This window comes from Aristolochia californica, unplaced genomic scaffold, assembly GCF_029961685.1.
Source record: "Aristolochia californica isolate CCGP_79_NKW_82.1479 unplaced genomic scaffold, dmAriCali1.0.hap1 SCAF_3, whole genome shotgun sequence".
Taxonomy (NCBI): Eukaryota; Viridiplantae; Streptophyta; class Magnoliopsida; order Piperales; family Aristolochiaceae; genus Aristolochia; species Aristolochia californica.
In genome coordinates, this window is record NW_027181992.1 from 2,724,737 (window position 1) to 2,740,690 (window position 15,954).

The 15,954-nt window shown below is 38.1% G+C and overlaps 3 protein-coding genes across 3 annotated transcripts; 2 read left to right on the forward strand and 1 right to left on the reverse strand.

Annotated features, from left to right (window-relative positions):
• Positions 1-27: 27 nt before the first annotated feature.
• Positions 28-1,664, forward strand: LOC137958526 (NDR1/HIN1-like protein 13). The gene is made up of 2 exons (XM_068805585.1): positions 28-298; positions 505-1,664. Exon 2 carries the CDS (start codon positions 578-580, stop codon positions 1,424-1,426), a length of 849 nt encoding a protein of 282 aa, XP_068661686.1. The 5' UTR covers positions 28-298; positions 505-577; the 3' UTR covers positions 1,427-1,664.
• A 1,320-nt stretch (positions 1,665-2,984) lies between these two features.
• Positions 2,985-4,255, reverse strand: LOC137958528 (CASP-like protein 2A1). Its single transcript, XM_068805588.1, has 3 exons — positions 3,850-4,255; positions 3,633-3,753; positions 2,985-3,477 (listed from the first exon to the last, which is right to left on the reverse strand). Exons 1-3 carry the CDS (start codon positions 4,041-4,043, stop codon positions 3,202-3,204), a joined length of 591 nt encoding a protein of 196 aa, XP_068661689.1. The 5' UTR covers positions 4,044-4,255; the 3' UTR covers positions 2,985-3,201.
• A 2,476-nt stretch (positions 4,256-6,731) lies between these two features.
• LOC137958524 (phosphoribosylaminoimidazole carboxylase, chloroplastic) lies at positions 6,732-15,395 on the forward strand. Its single transcript, XM_068805583.1, has 16 exons — positions 6,732-7,161; positions 7,420-7,635; positions 7,731-7,842; positions 9,302-9,364; positions 9,492-9,630; positions 9,740-9,795; positions 10,797-10,870; positions 10,969-11,116; positions 11,213-11,386; positions 12,602-12,689; positions 12,798-12,914; positions 13,962-14,056; positions 14,387-14,504; positions 14,614-14,708; positions 14,846-14,952; positions 15,049-15,395. Exons 1-16 carry the CDS (start codon positions 6,941-6,943, stop codon positions 15,140-15,142), a joined length of 1,917 nt encoding a protein of 638 aa, XP_068661684.1. The 5' UTR covers positions 6,732-6,940; the 3' UTR covers positions 15,143-15,395.
• Positions 15,396-15,954: the final 559 nt, after the last annotated feature.

Here is a 15,954-nt window from a genome sequence, read left to right on the forward strand (position 1 = left end):
TGTGTACAAAGAGACGCGGTGATTGAGAAAGAGTGAGAAACTTCACACGGAAAGATTGCTAATTCCTCTGCGACTATTCCTTCTGGATTTTTTTCTTTTCTTGACGCTTTCGCGGCTCGCCAACAGCTGTTCCTCTGTACTCCATCCTCTGCTCTCCCATCACCGCGTCTTTCTTCATCCTCTTCCCTTACATATATATATATCTGTATATTATATATCTCAACTCGCAGCAGCGGCGGGTCTCTTTTCTTTCAAACCCAGGTGAAAGAGAAGATATCAGAGCATTGGTTCAGTACAGGTTCGTAATTTCTTCTTTATTTGCCGTTTCTTCATCAGTTTTTTATTCGGTTTCGATTTCCGCGTGATGGAAGAGATTGTATTTGAATTCATTGCGCTTCCTGATTGTTTCCTGAACCTACCATTTATGGGTGTGTGAATCTTAACTCGTCAGGCGTGCCGTTACCGTGACTACCTGCTAACGCGTGGTTTTTATTGTTATTATAGGATTTGAAGAAGTAAAAGAGGGGAATCGTTTATATAATCTCTCTCGGCGAAGGGCAGGAAGGGCAGTCCGGCAATGGCAGATAGAGTTCACCCTCGTACCGACTCTCCCCCTGTTACTGTTACCGCTACCGCAACTAGTGGTCATCCCCCGGAGCCGGCGAAGTCAGATGTCGGCGGAGCTAATCCCGTCCCGTCATTCGCGCCGAAACCCCAGCCTCCACCTGGGACCTACGTCGTCCAGGTCCCCAAGGACCAAATCTACCGCGTCCCCACGCCGGGAAATGCCCACAAGTACCGCAACGCCGCTCGCCGGAAGAACCGGGGTTGCTGCGGATGTTGCTGCTGTATGACGTATATTCTCTCCTTCCTGTTTATCCTCGTCATAATCCTCGGCATCGTCGCCGCCGTGTTTTATCTGACGGTTCGCCCCAAAGCCCCGAAATATTCTGTCGACTCCATCTCCATCACAGGGTTCAATCTCTCTGCCTCCAACCTCTCCCTCTCCCTCTCGCCGGAGTTCGACGTGACTGTCAGAGCGGAAAATCCCAACAAAGGGATCGGCATATACTACGGAAAGAAAAGCTCCGTCACCGTTTCACACTCCGACGTTCAGCTCTGCAACGGAGTCCTGCCGTCCTTCTATCAAGGTACTAGAAATGTCACAATCTTCACGACCGTACTGAAGGGTTCGTCTCTCCGCCTGTCAGACACCGTTCACGACGCCCTAATCTCGCAGCAGCGGAAGGGGCAGATCCCAATGAAGTTGGATTTGAAGGTTCCCGTCAAGGTAAAAGTTTGGGGGATCAAGAGCTGGTCAGTTGACGTGAACGTGAATTGCGATGTGACCGTGAACAAACTAGCGAGGGATTCCAGGGTTATTTCCAGGGATTGCCATGTGGATGTGGATCCATGGTGGTGGTAGGAAATTGAAATTTGATGGCTGATTTTACTGCTTTTGTTCTGTTTCCAGAAGGTGGGGAGAAGGGATTCGCGGTTCATAGATCGTACAGTGATGATCTGAGAATCTATTATTTATACTGTTTATACATTTTGATACGCTTATCTACATTGATTTCCTGGATTTGTTCTTTTTATTCCGATTGTTCGATCACTGAACTTTGCCTTCAGCTTTTGTTAACCAAATTTCATTTTGTTCCTGCTCACCTGATCAATCAGATGGACATAATCAGGTCAAAATTAATAATTGACCAAATATATTATCTTAGTTTATTAATAGAAAAATTAATAAAATTATCGTATAAAATTTTAACATATTAGAGTAATTTTATATAATAAATACCTTTTCCAATTATATAATTATATAATTTTATAAATTTAAATATTTATTTAATAATCTAAGAGTGAGAAATTAGATATTATAAAAGTAAGCTTAGATCATTTTATTTTTATATATTTAATTAATTAATAATCTTAATATATTTTAGAATTATTCATTAATTTAGACAAGTTAAAATCTATCTTAGTTTATTAATAAAAAATTTAAATAAAACTATCTTTTAAAAATCAAATCTATCATATTATTTATTAATAAACTCCTTCTGCACTTTTCCATTGTATTTGTATATATTTTTTAATTATGAACACTAAAACAAAAAAAAATTCATTTTCAGTTTCACATGATAATTTACTTTTACTTTCACTTTTATTTTTACTAGGTAATTCACTTTCATTTTCAGTAGGTAATTCACTTTAAAACGTACATAGCCCGTCAAAGTCCGGATGGTCCATACTTCTTTCCTTATTGAGGTGGAAAAATTGACGCCTCTATAGCTTTCATTAATGCAATATAGTCCTTTTTCTCCTTTTCCAAATTCTCTGGCATATAAAGGCTCTTTTGCTTAACACTAACGAAGATAAGTCTTCTACATCTTTTGCATATTCATGTCGATATCAAGTGCCTCCTGGTGCTGTTCTTGGTGACTCCAAACTCCAAACTCTTTAATCAGAGTCAAATAATCCTGAAATTATTTACACAGAAAAAACGAAAAGAATTCCCTCTCTCTAAAACATACATGATCACTACAGCATGCCTAGTGATTCAAGGAGCCTTCGATCATACTTCTTCTGCTACTTCCCGAATAACCTTGGCTTCTGGAACGAGTGAAGGAGAGGTGCATTCTCTTCTACCATTTAATGAGTTTGGTCGTCGTTATCTTTTTCCTATTCCACATTATTTCTCACAAAAGCCCATGTCGGACTTACTATCTTCTTCGTTTCTTACTACAGACGGGTTGAGCTTCTCTTCCCTTCCAGAGTAAAGACACAGTAGCTCGGATTTGGTAAAACGGTTTCAAGAGCAGAAAACTTTGGTAATCTTTCTATTCCAATTTCCAGTGAGCTGAGCAGCTTCATTAAGAAGAATGGCCTATGAACCTGCCATTGACTAGCGTCCATAAGAACTAAATGCACATTAAACACAAAGCACAACAACCAACAAACCAGACAACAACCATAATCAATTCCAAGTCAACATTCGACGTTTTTTATTGAACTGCTAGTACTACATACAGATTTTTTTTTTTTTCTTCACCTATCGTCTCTTGGGATTGCCCAGAGTTACTGAACCATTTCTGGGTATGCGGTGGGATTCGATTTCAAGGAGAGACGTTATAAGTGTTTGACGTAGCCTCTATCACATATTTGCTTGAGTGGGTCATGAAGATGGCCGTGTATTGATCAGCGCGCGAACGCGGCGACCTCGATGCCGCCCATGCTGCCGCCGGAGCCGGGGGGGTCGAAGGCGCTGAAGAGGCGGTAGGAGGAGAGGAGGGAGAGTGCGGCATAACAGGCTACGGATCCGAAGGTGATGCCAACAGACGCCGTGGCTTTGTGGCAGAACCCGCCGAAGCTGTCGCACGCTTCGCTCCATGTCACTTTGTCGTCGCCGTGGTAGCTCAGGTAGAGTACCTCCGCTGCCACCGTTCCCGCCGCTAGGATCACGTATGTTAGTACCTGAATTACAGAGCCAACAAGAAAATTCAATGCTCTGATTCAAAATTCTATTTCCAGCAAACGTGTAGCAATGATATATATTAGCAGGTGGGACGCCTTTAAAATCGTTATATTTAACAATAAAATTCGAAAATAACGATAGAAGTTACACTCGCCTGATCGAAGAAGAAAAAGGTCCAGAGGCGTCGCATGGACGGCGAGCGGCCGGGCCTCGCTGTAAAAAACGCAGAGAGAAGTGAATAGGCAGCGCAAAGGCCATTTGCGTAGATCAGATACCTGGATGATTGATGATAGCATCTCAGTAAACAGTAGTAAACGAACTCAGCGGAGAGATAATAATGGAGAAGGAGAAGTATTTCTGTTTTGAATTACTTGAAACCTCCGACGTTGGAGTAGGAGACGTCACCGAAGTCGTTCCTCTGAGAATTCTTGATCATGAGCACCAGAGCCGCCAAGCAGAAGCCAGTGGGGACTACCCGGAGAAGGGTCTCCGCCGTGCGAGCCCCGTTTGGCTCCCCAAGCTCAGCCACCTCCTTGGCAGGAGAAGATAACTTGTTATCTTTCATCTTCTTCTGAATTTTTCTTACTTCTCTTTCTCCTTCCCTCCCCGAGCTCCCGTGAATCCTTTCTTCGGTTCAGTTGTTATGAAAGCGGCTCTTCCGTCGCCCCTCTATTTAACGGGGAAAACTGCAAACATCGCATTGATTGGCGGTGAGGTAATCCACGCAACCCCAAGCGCATGGATCGACACAGTAGTAATAGCAGGAAAGTTAAGTGTCTCCACATTTGCATGTCTCCTCCAACTTCTGCTTTTCTCACAAATTTTCTATTCATCGCCCCTTATCAACACTTCCGGAGGTTGAACAAGTGGCAATTCCATTCAATGCTCCCCAAGTCCCATCGCCCCAAGATTTAATGCTCTCGCTATCATCATCGATTCTTTTCTCTTCCATGGCACAACCACCATTGTAATCTGCTCTTCTTAATGATCATAACCAAATAATCTCCATCCGCGCAAATGGACGGAAAGAATCAACCTTGAATTGTCACATCAGGGACGAAGACACATTTTACCATCTGTGAACAGAAAATGGTTGATTTTTTCTCTTCCATGGCCAGTTCCGTCACAGACCTAAATTCTCTCTAATCTTCTACGAATTGAATTCTGAAACAGTGAACCATAAATTCCAGGTAATTCGGGAGACGGGATAGCATTCAGATTCCGGTTAATGCTTAGGATTAACCGCACCCCCATGTCAGTAGGAGCAGTATTTGTTTTGGCTTCCCAGACCACCTCCTGGTTCAGAACTCCGTAGCATAAATCGTTCGGTCATTTCATTCATGTGCAACCCCATAATTTATTTCTGGATGATAAACGGGAGTTGTACCATTGGAATTTTCATTTGATTACTTTAAAATTCTACCCTTTTGATTGAGTTCGGAATTTTTAAATCTGAAATCCCCATAAGAGAAAAAGTATAAAAAAATAAGAAAAAATCAGATTTCTGAGATCCCGCAATGGCATATACAGCCGCCTGCCTTCAGATACGATTAGTGATTCTTCAAAGTTCAGAGATTTAAAATTCAGAAGATGACGACGCAGACCGATATGAAGCCGGACGAATGAAAAATAAAGCTGTAATAATTTGGTCCCCGCCTGTTTGTGATAGTGAAAAACGTGGGTGAATAGTCAGCTTCAACATAACTGCAGCCTATCGCCGATTCCGACACCCACCCTATTTATTTTTTGCTACTTTTCATAGGATTTAAACGTGAAACGGGGTGATATAATACAAGCGGCTAATTAATACAACTTAACAGATCTGTTAAGTGTAAAAAATTACCACATAGAAGAGTGGACGGAACTACTCTGACACCCACCCCACTCATTCTTGACCACCTTTCATGGGTTTAAAACGCGAAATGTGGCATGTCATCTCTTATATTATGATAGCGGCTAACTAATACTATCCAACATACTAATTTGTTAAGTACAGAAAAATACCGCCTACACAATAGTGGATATAACCACTCTAACAATAGGCACACCATAAGAGAGTAGCTCTGCACATCCATAAGTATGAAAAACCACGTTTCTTACCAAATGCCTTTATTTATTGGCTAGGTTTAAAATTGAGATTGTATACCAAAATTAACAACATATGCTGGCTATTAAATTACACAAACTAATAATAACTTCACTTATTATAAAAAGCATAAAAACTCCCTAATAATGAAATTATGATATTTTTACATGTACACATATGTAATGAGTTATGTGATGGGCCATGCGAGAAATTGCATGACCACTTTCCATTAAGTTTGTCTAATGTGACTTGGATGGGTCCACACATAACTCATTACATATGTGTACATGTAAAATCCTTAGAGGGAGAAACCAAGGATTTTGAGTAGTTTTCCTGTATGTTAAGGGGATTAGTTATAGATTAGATGTGCTTTTATCTCTAATTTTGATTTTTATTCAAATTATATAAAACTCATATATTAAATAAAAATAAATAAAAAAAAGGCCTATTCAATTAGGCAGTTGGGTAATTTTATGCTATTACTAATTTACTGTTTATTAAATGGAATGAAAAATAGATAAAATTATTCCCTACCCAATTATATATAAAGTGTAATTTAGTAAAATTTTATTTTAGTGAATCAATGTTTGACATAATTTTTTTTATAATTTTATTAAATTCTAGGTTATTTTATTATTATTATATTCATTAACTTGATTATTTGTTCTATCGTTCGATAATAGAGGGTATTACGGTAACTTATCCTATATACGGATGATATCATATATTAATATATTATATATAAAAGAACGATATATATAATAAGTTATTCTGTTATATTTATATACCAATTACACCCCTAGAAATAGCAATAATTATATTATATATATATTTTAAAAATAAAAATCATATTAACAAATGAATGCATTTAAAATGTATCGGATAGTTGGACCAGGCTACTTATTCTATATTTCTTATTTTATAAAAGAAGATAAAAAATATAAATATTAATAAATAAATTCGAAAAGATTTATCCGATGTGCAAAAGGAAAATAAAAAAATCATCTGTGAAGATTTCGTATTTTCCTTCGTTCACCGGAAAGTTGAGCCCAAGACGAGGAAAGAGCGGCTCCGGCTCGACTCGTAAGCTCTTAACTCGATGCTTACGTCAGTGTAGAGGAGTCGTGTAAGTGAGATTCTCGAGGACACTGGTCGGCTCCCGGTCGAGGCGTCGAGCCCTGCCAAGCTCACTGGGTCTGAAGCATCAGTTCCAACGTTCAAAAACCCTACTCAAACGCCGCGCTCCTCCTCCGCGTCTGTCGCCCGTCGGTGTCCTCGTTCCTCTTAGCAACCGAACTGCCTTGGGGGTGAAGTGGATCGAGGTTTTGAATTTAGACTCCAGGGTAGGGTGTGGGTCGAGGAACATCGCTTTGGAAATGCTCCTCCAGACTCCCTCCACCGTGTTTTCTTCTCACCTGCAAGACAAGGCGGAGACTTTTGCTTCGAATTTCAGCACAGTTCCTCACGCACTTCGAATAGAGAAGCTAGGTTTTAACATATTAGCTTTGCGTCAGGGAAACGAGGCCAGAGTAATCACTTCTCCGCTGAGTGCTCCGATTTCGTGTTGCTCTACGCAGTCCGACAGTTCTGCATCCACGTATGTATTTAACCCACTAATCTTTTGTTATTGTTTTGCTGAATTCGGGAAGAAAAGAGAGTTCTTTTCACAAATTATATACATTCTTCTGGAAGCTGCTTTGGGTCTGTCATGGTCGTTTAAATATGTCCGGTTATGCCTCTCTTTTCGGGAAAAAAGTAACTTGAGATGCATTTGGCTTTAACATTCTCGTTGAGGTGCTCAATTGGGAGATAAAGGTTCTTCAAAAGATAACACCTTGTTTTCCTGCAAATGTAGAATGGATGCTTTATCGGTTCATGGACACTCAGAAACAATAGTTGGTGTCTTGGGAGGAGGGCAATTGGGTCGGATGCTGTGTCAGGCAGCTTCGCAGATGGCCATCAAAGTCATGATTTTGGATCCACTTGAGAATTGCCCAGCAAGCAGCATTTGCTACCATCATATGGTGGGAAATTATGATGACAGTGACACTGTTCAGGAATTTGCAAAGAGGTGTTCTTGATCGAAGACACTAATAGCTATTAGTTTTCTTGAGAATGATGAAAAGCTTTATTAAGATAGGGAGTAATTTACTTTCTTATTCTCAGGTGTGAAGTTCTGACAGTTGAGATCGAGCATGTGGATGTCTCCACACTGGAGAAGCTTGAGCAGCAAGGGATAGATTGTGAACCGAGAGCTTCTACTATTAGGATTATCCAGGTAAGTAAACATTTGTTCTAAAAATGATTGAGCAATCATTTGTACTAAGAATGACTGAGCATTCATTTGTACTAAGAATGACTGAGCAGTTCTTGTTCCCTTTCTGACCAAAATTTGCTAACGAGTTGATAACATTGTTAGCCTCCTGGTGCATGTGGACTTGTGGAATATTGTTGTCTATTCCATAGCCTGATGTCCTCAATTATAATAAAGAGAAAGGAGTATTCCTCCTTATGTGGCCTTGTTGCTGTACAAAGGGCTATGACTGTTCCACAAATTTGATGCTAACAAAAAAAAAACAAAAAGATTCTGCCATCTGAATTTCTGAACTGAACAAGCACAAATGAGGCCTCTATATATTTTTCGTTTTTTTTTTTTTTGAAAATTGCCAGTAGCGTTTATTGATCCAGCAAAGAAAGCTTTATCATTCATATTCAGCTTTATCTTGATATCTGAGAAGGTTGTGTGGAATTAGGTTTGAGATTTAACATGGACAAAGATTTTTTAGAAAATATCTAATTAATGCTTTAATGCTTCTAGTCTTCCCCCAACCACATTGGTTACTGGATGAACTCTGATGAGACCTTGAGACTTGAGACTTGAGACCCGACATTAAGAGACACTACATATGATGTCATTCGACCAAGGGCTTAGCTGCAGTTCTTCTCATAATTATGGCAGGAATTCTCTTATTTTTTTGCTTATGTGGGCCTCTATAGTTGCTTTTGTTTTGCACTTTTATGACCAACTGTTTTGGATCATGTTAGGTTTTCCTCAAAACCTTCTACCCTGTTCCCAACTGCTGCAGTCCTGTGAAAGGTCGTTTTCATGCAGAAAATGGTCATGAGTTCATGTTTGAGAGCAGCTAACTGTTTTACTAGGTCTATGCAACTCAAAAAATTCTGGACCGAATATGAAAGACAGTAAGAAGGATATGCGTAACAATCCTTGGTAAAAGAAACCCAACACAAAAAATTTACTGGTCCTACATTTGTAATGTTAAAACACATAAAAGGAAATGTCCTTGGAGGAGTTAGTGAAGCAACTATTTTAATTATTTCAACTCTGATCAGGGCTGTCCTAATCTTCCAATGACATAAGAGAGCACCATTCGAGAACTGAAATCTGACCATGTTCTCTGAGACATAAGTGAGAGATTTGAAGGGAGGTTCTGGATATATTTAATATTTGAAGCCATTTGAATAGAACTTTCCAACGAATCTCTTCAAGCTTCAGTGTGTTAGCATCATTCACATGTTTGGTGGCTGCTAGACAATGACATGTTGTCTTTGAAAAGAAAAACATATGACGTAGTTGCATCTGAACTATTCTACGGAACAGAATGGCTTTTTTAAACATGTGGAATCTTTGAGTTTGCCGTTATAACAACTCCAGTCCATTAGCTTTACAGCCTTTACTCATCCATTGAGCTCTGATGCACTATTTTATCTTGTTTCAGGATAAATACCTCCAGAAGGTTCATTTTTCTCAACATGGCATTCCATTGCCTGATTTTATGCAGGTCACTTACAATTTTGCAAATGCATTATGAGGCAGTATCTTTTATTTTATTTTAGGGGAGGTGGAAGGTGGGGATTATGAGACTTCGATAAAAATATAAGGTTTTGATTCTTGGAGTATTGCTTCAGGTAGATGATGCTGATTCTGCAGCTAAAGCAGGGGATTTGTTTGGCTATCCTTTAATGATTAAGAGCCGAAGACTTGCTTATGATGGAAGGGGAAATGCTGTTGCTCACTGCAAAGAGGAGCTTTCGGATGCTGTTTCTGGTATCTATTGTTAACTGACAAGATTCCTGATTCCCATTAAAACCTTCCTATATCGTGGTAGTTTAACTTTTTATGTATTCCTGATCCTGTAGTCATCCTTCCTTTACAGCTCTTGGAGGGTACAATAGAGGCTTATATGCTGAGAAATGGGCTCCGTTCCTGAAGGTTTGTTTGTGCTTGATGTTTGATTTGATTTTATGTTATGTTCATCTCTTTATTAGCAAGAAAAAAAGAAGAGGGGAATGATTTGGGGTCAGTCATTTTCCTCCCATTGCCTTGTCTATATCTTTCGAAAACAAACCAGGATTGTAGGTAGTGCTCGAGACCATGTCAAAAAATTAAATATAAGAGCACAGTGGAGAGTGACAAACGGAGGATGATAATTCAGAAAGAAAGGGAAGATGGTTGCTGTCCCATTTATTGCTTGCTTATTGACTTTCCTATTTATAGCTATTGCAATTTGATTTAGTATCATGCATAGTAGACACTGGATTGCTACCTTTACTCTGGCTTGCCTTTTCCTGACCAAATTCTAACTCACATTAACTATTAACTCAGTCACTACTTTTTCATATATTGTTGACTAACTAAGACTTCTTATCTTTTTTTTGGCCAGCAATTCTATGTCTATTATTTTTGGCAATATGGTTTAGTCATGTTAGAGAAATACTGTCATTTGTTTCTGAACTCTTAACAGATTGAAGGGTTTTGTAAGTGTTGATAGAGGGATCAGCAAAGAGTGAAACTGACATGGATGGAAGTGGTGAGGAAAGAGAATTTTAAAGTGGCATGGAACTGGCATGATTAAGGAAAGACTTTTACAGCGCCTACTTATTCATTGGCATGTTATATCATAAATCAAACTGGAGGAAATTTTTTTGTGTGCCTGAACCAACTTTTTTTGGAAATTTGATGATGATTGCGGTGCTCACCATGATGATGAATAAATATTGGCAATTGCTTGATAGTTGTGATTGTTACGATCTTTTTCTATGTATTTGTGTTTAGCAATATTATATTTTATTTTTAGCACGAACCATACGAATGCATACTTTCTTTCCTTTGACCCTAAAGAGCTTTGCTGGTTGATTGATCACTGAAGTAATGTATTTGGTGAAGTAATTATATAAGGTACAATCTTGCTTTTCATTTTTTATCTGATTTAGGAGCTCGCTGTCATTGTGGCAAGGGCACGGGATGATTCTATTTCTTGTTATCCAGTGGTTGAAACTATTCACAGGTAACCTGCTAAAAGTTATTTCTCAGCCTGTCTTACTGAATTCTGTCTTTTTGTTGTTTATTTTAATGATTGATCATTTTACACATGTTGCCTGTTAGAAATAATATCTGTCACATAGTGGAGGCACCTGCTAACGTGCCAGAGAAAGTAAAGAAGCTTGCTATAGATGTTGCACAAAAAGCTGTTAGTTCACTGAAGGGTGCTGGTGTATTTGCTGTTGAACTATTTTTTACACAGGATGGTCAGGTTTGCTTTTTATCCCTCACATATTCATTCTGTTGTATTCACAATTATGACTTTTTTCTACACAATTATGATTTTTTTGTAATCTCTTTTTATCAGATCTTGTTGAATGAAGTGGCACCACGTCCTCACAATAGTGGGCATCACACTATTGAGTCTTGCTATACTTCACAGTTTGAGCAGCACTTGCGAGCAGTAACTGGTTTACCTCTTGGAGATCCATCAATGAAAACTCCAGCTGCTGTAATGTATAATTTGCTAGGTGAAGAGGAGGTAATAATCTTTTGGTTTCTAAAATAGTTACTATACTTTAGTATCTTACTATATATATGTGTGTGTGTGTGTGTGTGTGTGTGTATATTATTTGTCTTGATTAGTTTTTTATTTTTAATTTTATTAAATTTTCAATATATTAGTTTTTAAGCATCAGGAAATAATTTTTTTGGGATTTAATAGCACCAATTTTATTGATTTTAGGGAATCCACAAGATTGATAATGGTTTTGGTGTTTTATTGTGTAATCTGTCCTCCTCAATAACTTTGGTTCTAATATCTATATCCATTTTTCTCCTTCATCTTCATGTACATCAGTTACATGTGTTCTTCATTTGTCTAAAGAAGGTAGAATTTTATGCTTCTGTATGTACATCCAAGCTCCAAAATGTCAAAATGAGTGTTTTGAGAAACTTTGTTGTTGATGAACTCTAGCCATTACGATCTGATTCTATCTCTTTTCAATATCAACTGCTTGGAAATAACCACGTGACCAGAATGTGTGTTACTCTTCGAATGAGTGATGCTTGATGTAGCTTCTGTGCAGGGCATTAAGCTCATTGAGTTTTTTTTTTTGAAAATATATGACCTGATTCAGTATCTCATGATCAGCCAAATTTTAGCTTGGCTGCAGCCTGTCAATATCTCCTTGTGGGAAACTCCTTCCCGTTGATTTTCTTGTGTTTCTATGGGCAGAGCCATACCCTCTTTTGTCCTTCAAGATATGTGTTTCCTTTCAGTTATACAGCTCATGCAGATGTCTTTTTACTTAGGGTCTTTTGATGATCAAGAAGACCAATTGTCTAGCTACACAATGCAGCTAAATCAGTGTTGAGCCATTTAAAATATTTGTCTAATTATTAGCATTTGTGCGGAAATATTATCAATTTTGCTTGATATCTTTATTCTGGTTCACTGGGCGAATATCAATTTATACTTTCATTCACGTTCCATAGAAATACTAATGAATAATGAATACCTCAAAACATTGCAACCAGTTGGTGGTGGTCTCTCGCTGGTTCCTTTGCTAGGGGTTCTTTGACACCACCTTGTTTTGGGGATTCTCCCACTTCTGGGTCGCAGTAGTGGATTTCTATGGATCTGTGACTGTTTTTTGCTTTTGTTTTGAGTTTTATATGTTCTTTTATATTCCCCTCCAGGGATTTTCTCATTTTTAGTGTTTCTTACATTTTGCCATCTTCATAAATATTTCAGGGTGAAAAAGGATTCCATTTGGCCCTCAAACTCATTGCAAGGGCTCTACAAATTCGAGGGGCCACTGTTCATTGGTACGACAAACCAGGTCTGTAGTTTAGGTCACATGTCAATTTTCATATACACGTCCCTCTTATGTTATTGTCATGTTTAAGCTTACAAGCATTTTCTTGTGAATTACATAATATTCTTGCAGAAATGAGAAAGCAACGTAAGATGGGCCACATCACCATTGTGGGACCTTCTAGGGCTATAGTGAAAGCAAGCCTGGCTTCAATGCTGAGTACTGAAAATATAGAGGTCCCAAGGACAGGTCACTAAAATGTTTCTCAGCTTACTGAATTCTAGTGTTTTCTTCCTACCAATGGCACTGTGAAATAAGTTGGTCTTCCATTAAAAGGAAATTTTTTACTTTCTAAAAAAGAATATGTTGGGCTTAATAAAAATCTATTAACATGTATAGGTTTTAGATAAATCAACAGAATGCTATAATCCATGCTTTATGTCCTCTCTTCTCATTATTATTTGAGAAAATTGCTAAACCCTAATCATTAAATATAGCATCAGTCTCTGGTAATGGCACAGGGGTTTCATGTTGGTGTGTGTTTAACCAGTGGTCTGTTTCAACCAGTATTCTGAAACTGAAGGTATATAATTTTTTTTTTTGGCTTAGGTGTGTGACAATTGTGTTTGGTGGAGAGTGCTCCATGTCATTTGGGACATGGTCCTTGTAGCATATTGGCAAATAAATCATCTTTCTTTGAGGTTTTGAGCAATCCCTCGACTACCTTAAATCAAGAGTTGTTTCGGTGTTGTTGTGAAAGAAGTTGACCAGTGAACTCCAGGGTTGGCAGGGTTCTCTCACTTATCTTATGCCAGCTGGGCCTCATAGAAGGACACACCAGCGTGAGGGGGAGTGTTGGAAGATGGGAGGACTACCATGTTATACAAAAAGATTGTATACATCATTTGTAGCAAGATGGGAGTTCATGATGTTCTCTCACCCCCAGCTTGAGAGGGAGAGTTAGGAAATCAAGTCCATAACCCTTCTTCTTCTGGTTTTCTCTCAATGGGTCTCTCTCCCTTTTTCTCCATGAGCTAAATTCATGGAGTCTTTAAAATCAACAAAAATCAAACTGAAATACCAATGGTTTTCAAGTTTCCCAGTTAGTAAAAGGTTATAGAGTAAAATCAATGATAGTGACTAAAGTGTCCAGAAATATGGATTTAAAATGTCGTCAATGTATCTTAGTGATCAAGACACTTCATAGCGTTGGAAAACTTCATTGAGCGTATCAAATAATTCTTCTACTAAAATTGGTTTACTGAATGAATATTATTTTCCCTTGCTAAAATGCAGCTCCTTGTGTTGCAATTATAATGGGATCAGATTCAGATCTTCGGGTGATGAAGAGAGCTGCAGAGGTTCTGAAAAGCTTTGGTGTGCCGTTTGAGGTGGTCCTTTCTCTGTTTTGTGTATCAGTGTCATCTAATACATAAGAGCTTGTTTGGATTAGCTTTTGAAAACGGCTTCTCTGTGTTCCTCAAAAGTACTTTGTACTTCACAAATCTATACTTTTTTCTTTCTAACACTGTACAGTCTTAAAAAAAAAAAAATTAGTCAAAATGCAGGAGATGTAAAAATTCTTTGCGTCTAAAAATAGAAAAACTGTCCCTATATAATGTCCAATAATAACAAATCCACTTGCAGGGCACCCTGATTTAAATGCTTGTCCACCCGTCATATTTATTTGTTAGTTGATTTGGTTGAATAATAATCTGCAGGTAACAATAGTTTCTGCCCATCGCACTCCAGAAAGAATGTTTACTTTTGCCAGATCTGCTCATGAGCGAGGTATTGAGGTTATCATTGCAGGCGCTGGTGGTGCAGCTCACCTGCCTGGTAAGTTTCCATTAAAATTCTCTTGTTTTTTTGGGAAAAAAGAAAGCTAAATATCATAGCTTTTGAGAAATATCTATACACTTCTGAATACCCTTTGGTCTCTGTTTAGGCATGGTGGCTTCCATGACTTGCTTACCAGTCATTGGTGTCCCTGTGAATGCTTCTTTACTGGATGGAGTCGATGCACTCCATTCAATTGTACAGGTGCAAAATTGCTTACGCTTCTTCCTGTCTGTCTGAATTACCATTTGTATTTCCAAAGTGTCTTTCTTTTTCTTTATAGATGCTCTAAAGCCCATGTTGATTAATGTTATGTGTTTGTTATCGTTTTACTAATGCAGATGCCAAAAGGAATTCCTGTTGGAACTGTTGGAATTGAGGTTGCTGAAAATGCAGCGCTTTTGGCTGCTAGGATTGTTGGTATAAAGTACCCAGAGATACAAGAAAGGTTCACCAACTTTTTCTGTTTGACATTCTTATGCTGGTTGAGATGATGAAATTACTTTGATACAAAAATATTTCTTCTATTGACTATTTATGACAGAGTGATTCAACACCAAGAAGACATGAAAAGTACTGTATTGAAAAAGGCGGAGAAACTGGAGAGGGAAGGCTGGGAAGGTTACTCTGGTCTGTGACTATCTTCCTTCCCTTTTAATTTTTCAATGAAGTGATCACTAGGAGTTGTATACTTATTAGCAATATTATTTATTCACTGAGTTGCATGTTTTTCTCGGAAATGTATAAAAAATCTATTTATTGGAGGGTCTTACAGGAGTCATTTTTTCTTCTAAATTATGCCATCTCAAAAATTTTGTGACGAACCAATCTATTGGAAACTTATGTATGTGCCCAACTATTTTTTATTCGAATGTGGTTATTCATCTTCTCTATTCGCCCCATGAATGATCAATCATTTTATTTCGATTGATCGATCTTAAGCGATTGATCAATGATCTTAACAAAGTGATTGAAATATGATTGATCGATCTTAAGCGATTGATCAATGATCTAAACAAAGTGATTGACATATGAACTTTTAATTTCTATTTTACTCTTTTGGAGGAAAAAGAAAAACTGAGAAACTCATTATAAAGTGTCAACAGGCATGCCATTAGCCAGTCTAAATGTGATAAGGACAAAGCTCTACAGTTTTAAAATCTTCGTCGGTGTTAAAGATAATAAAAAATAAACAATCTATTACTCTAATCGTATATAACAAAGATATATAAATGGTCAAAGAAATTTTTAATAAAAAATCTTAAATAATATTTAAGTATTTCATTTTTCTATGATTCCATAAACTGTCCTTCCAGGATCTGCACCAGATGCCTTTCATGGTTGTTCTTATTATCAGGTTGTTGGTACAACCAACATGAGCGAATACAAAAAAAAAGAATTTCGTCATATTTTGGGTTTAAAAATATGTCCGACGTCTCGTAATGGTGGA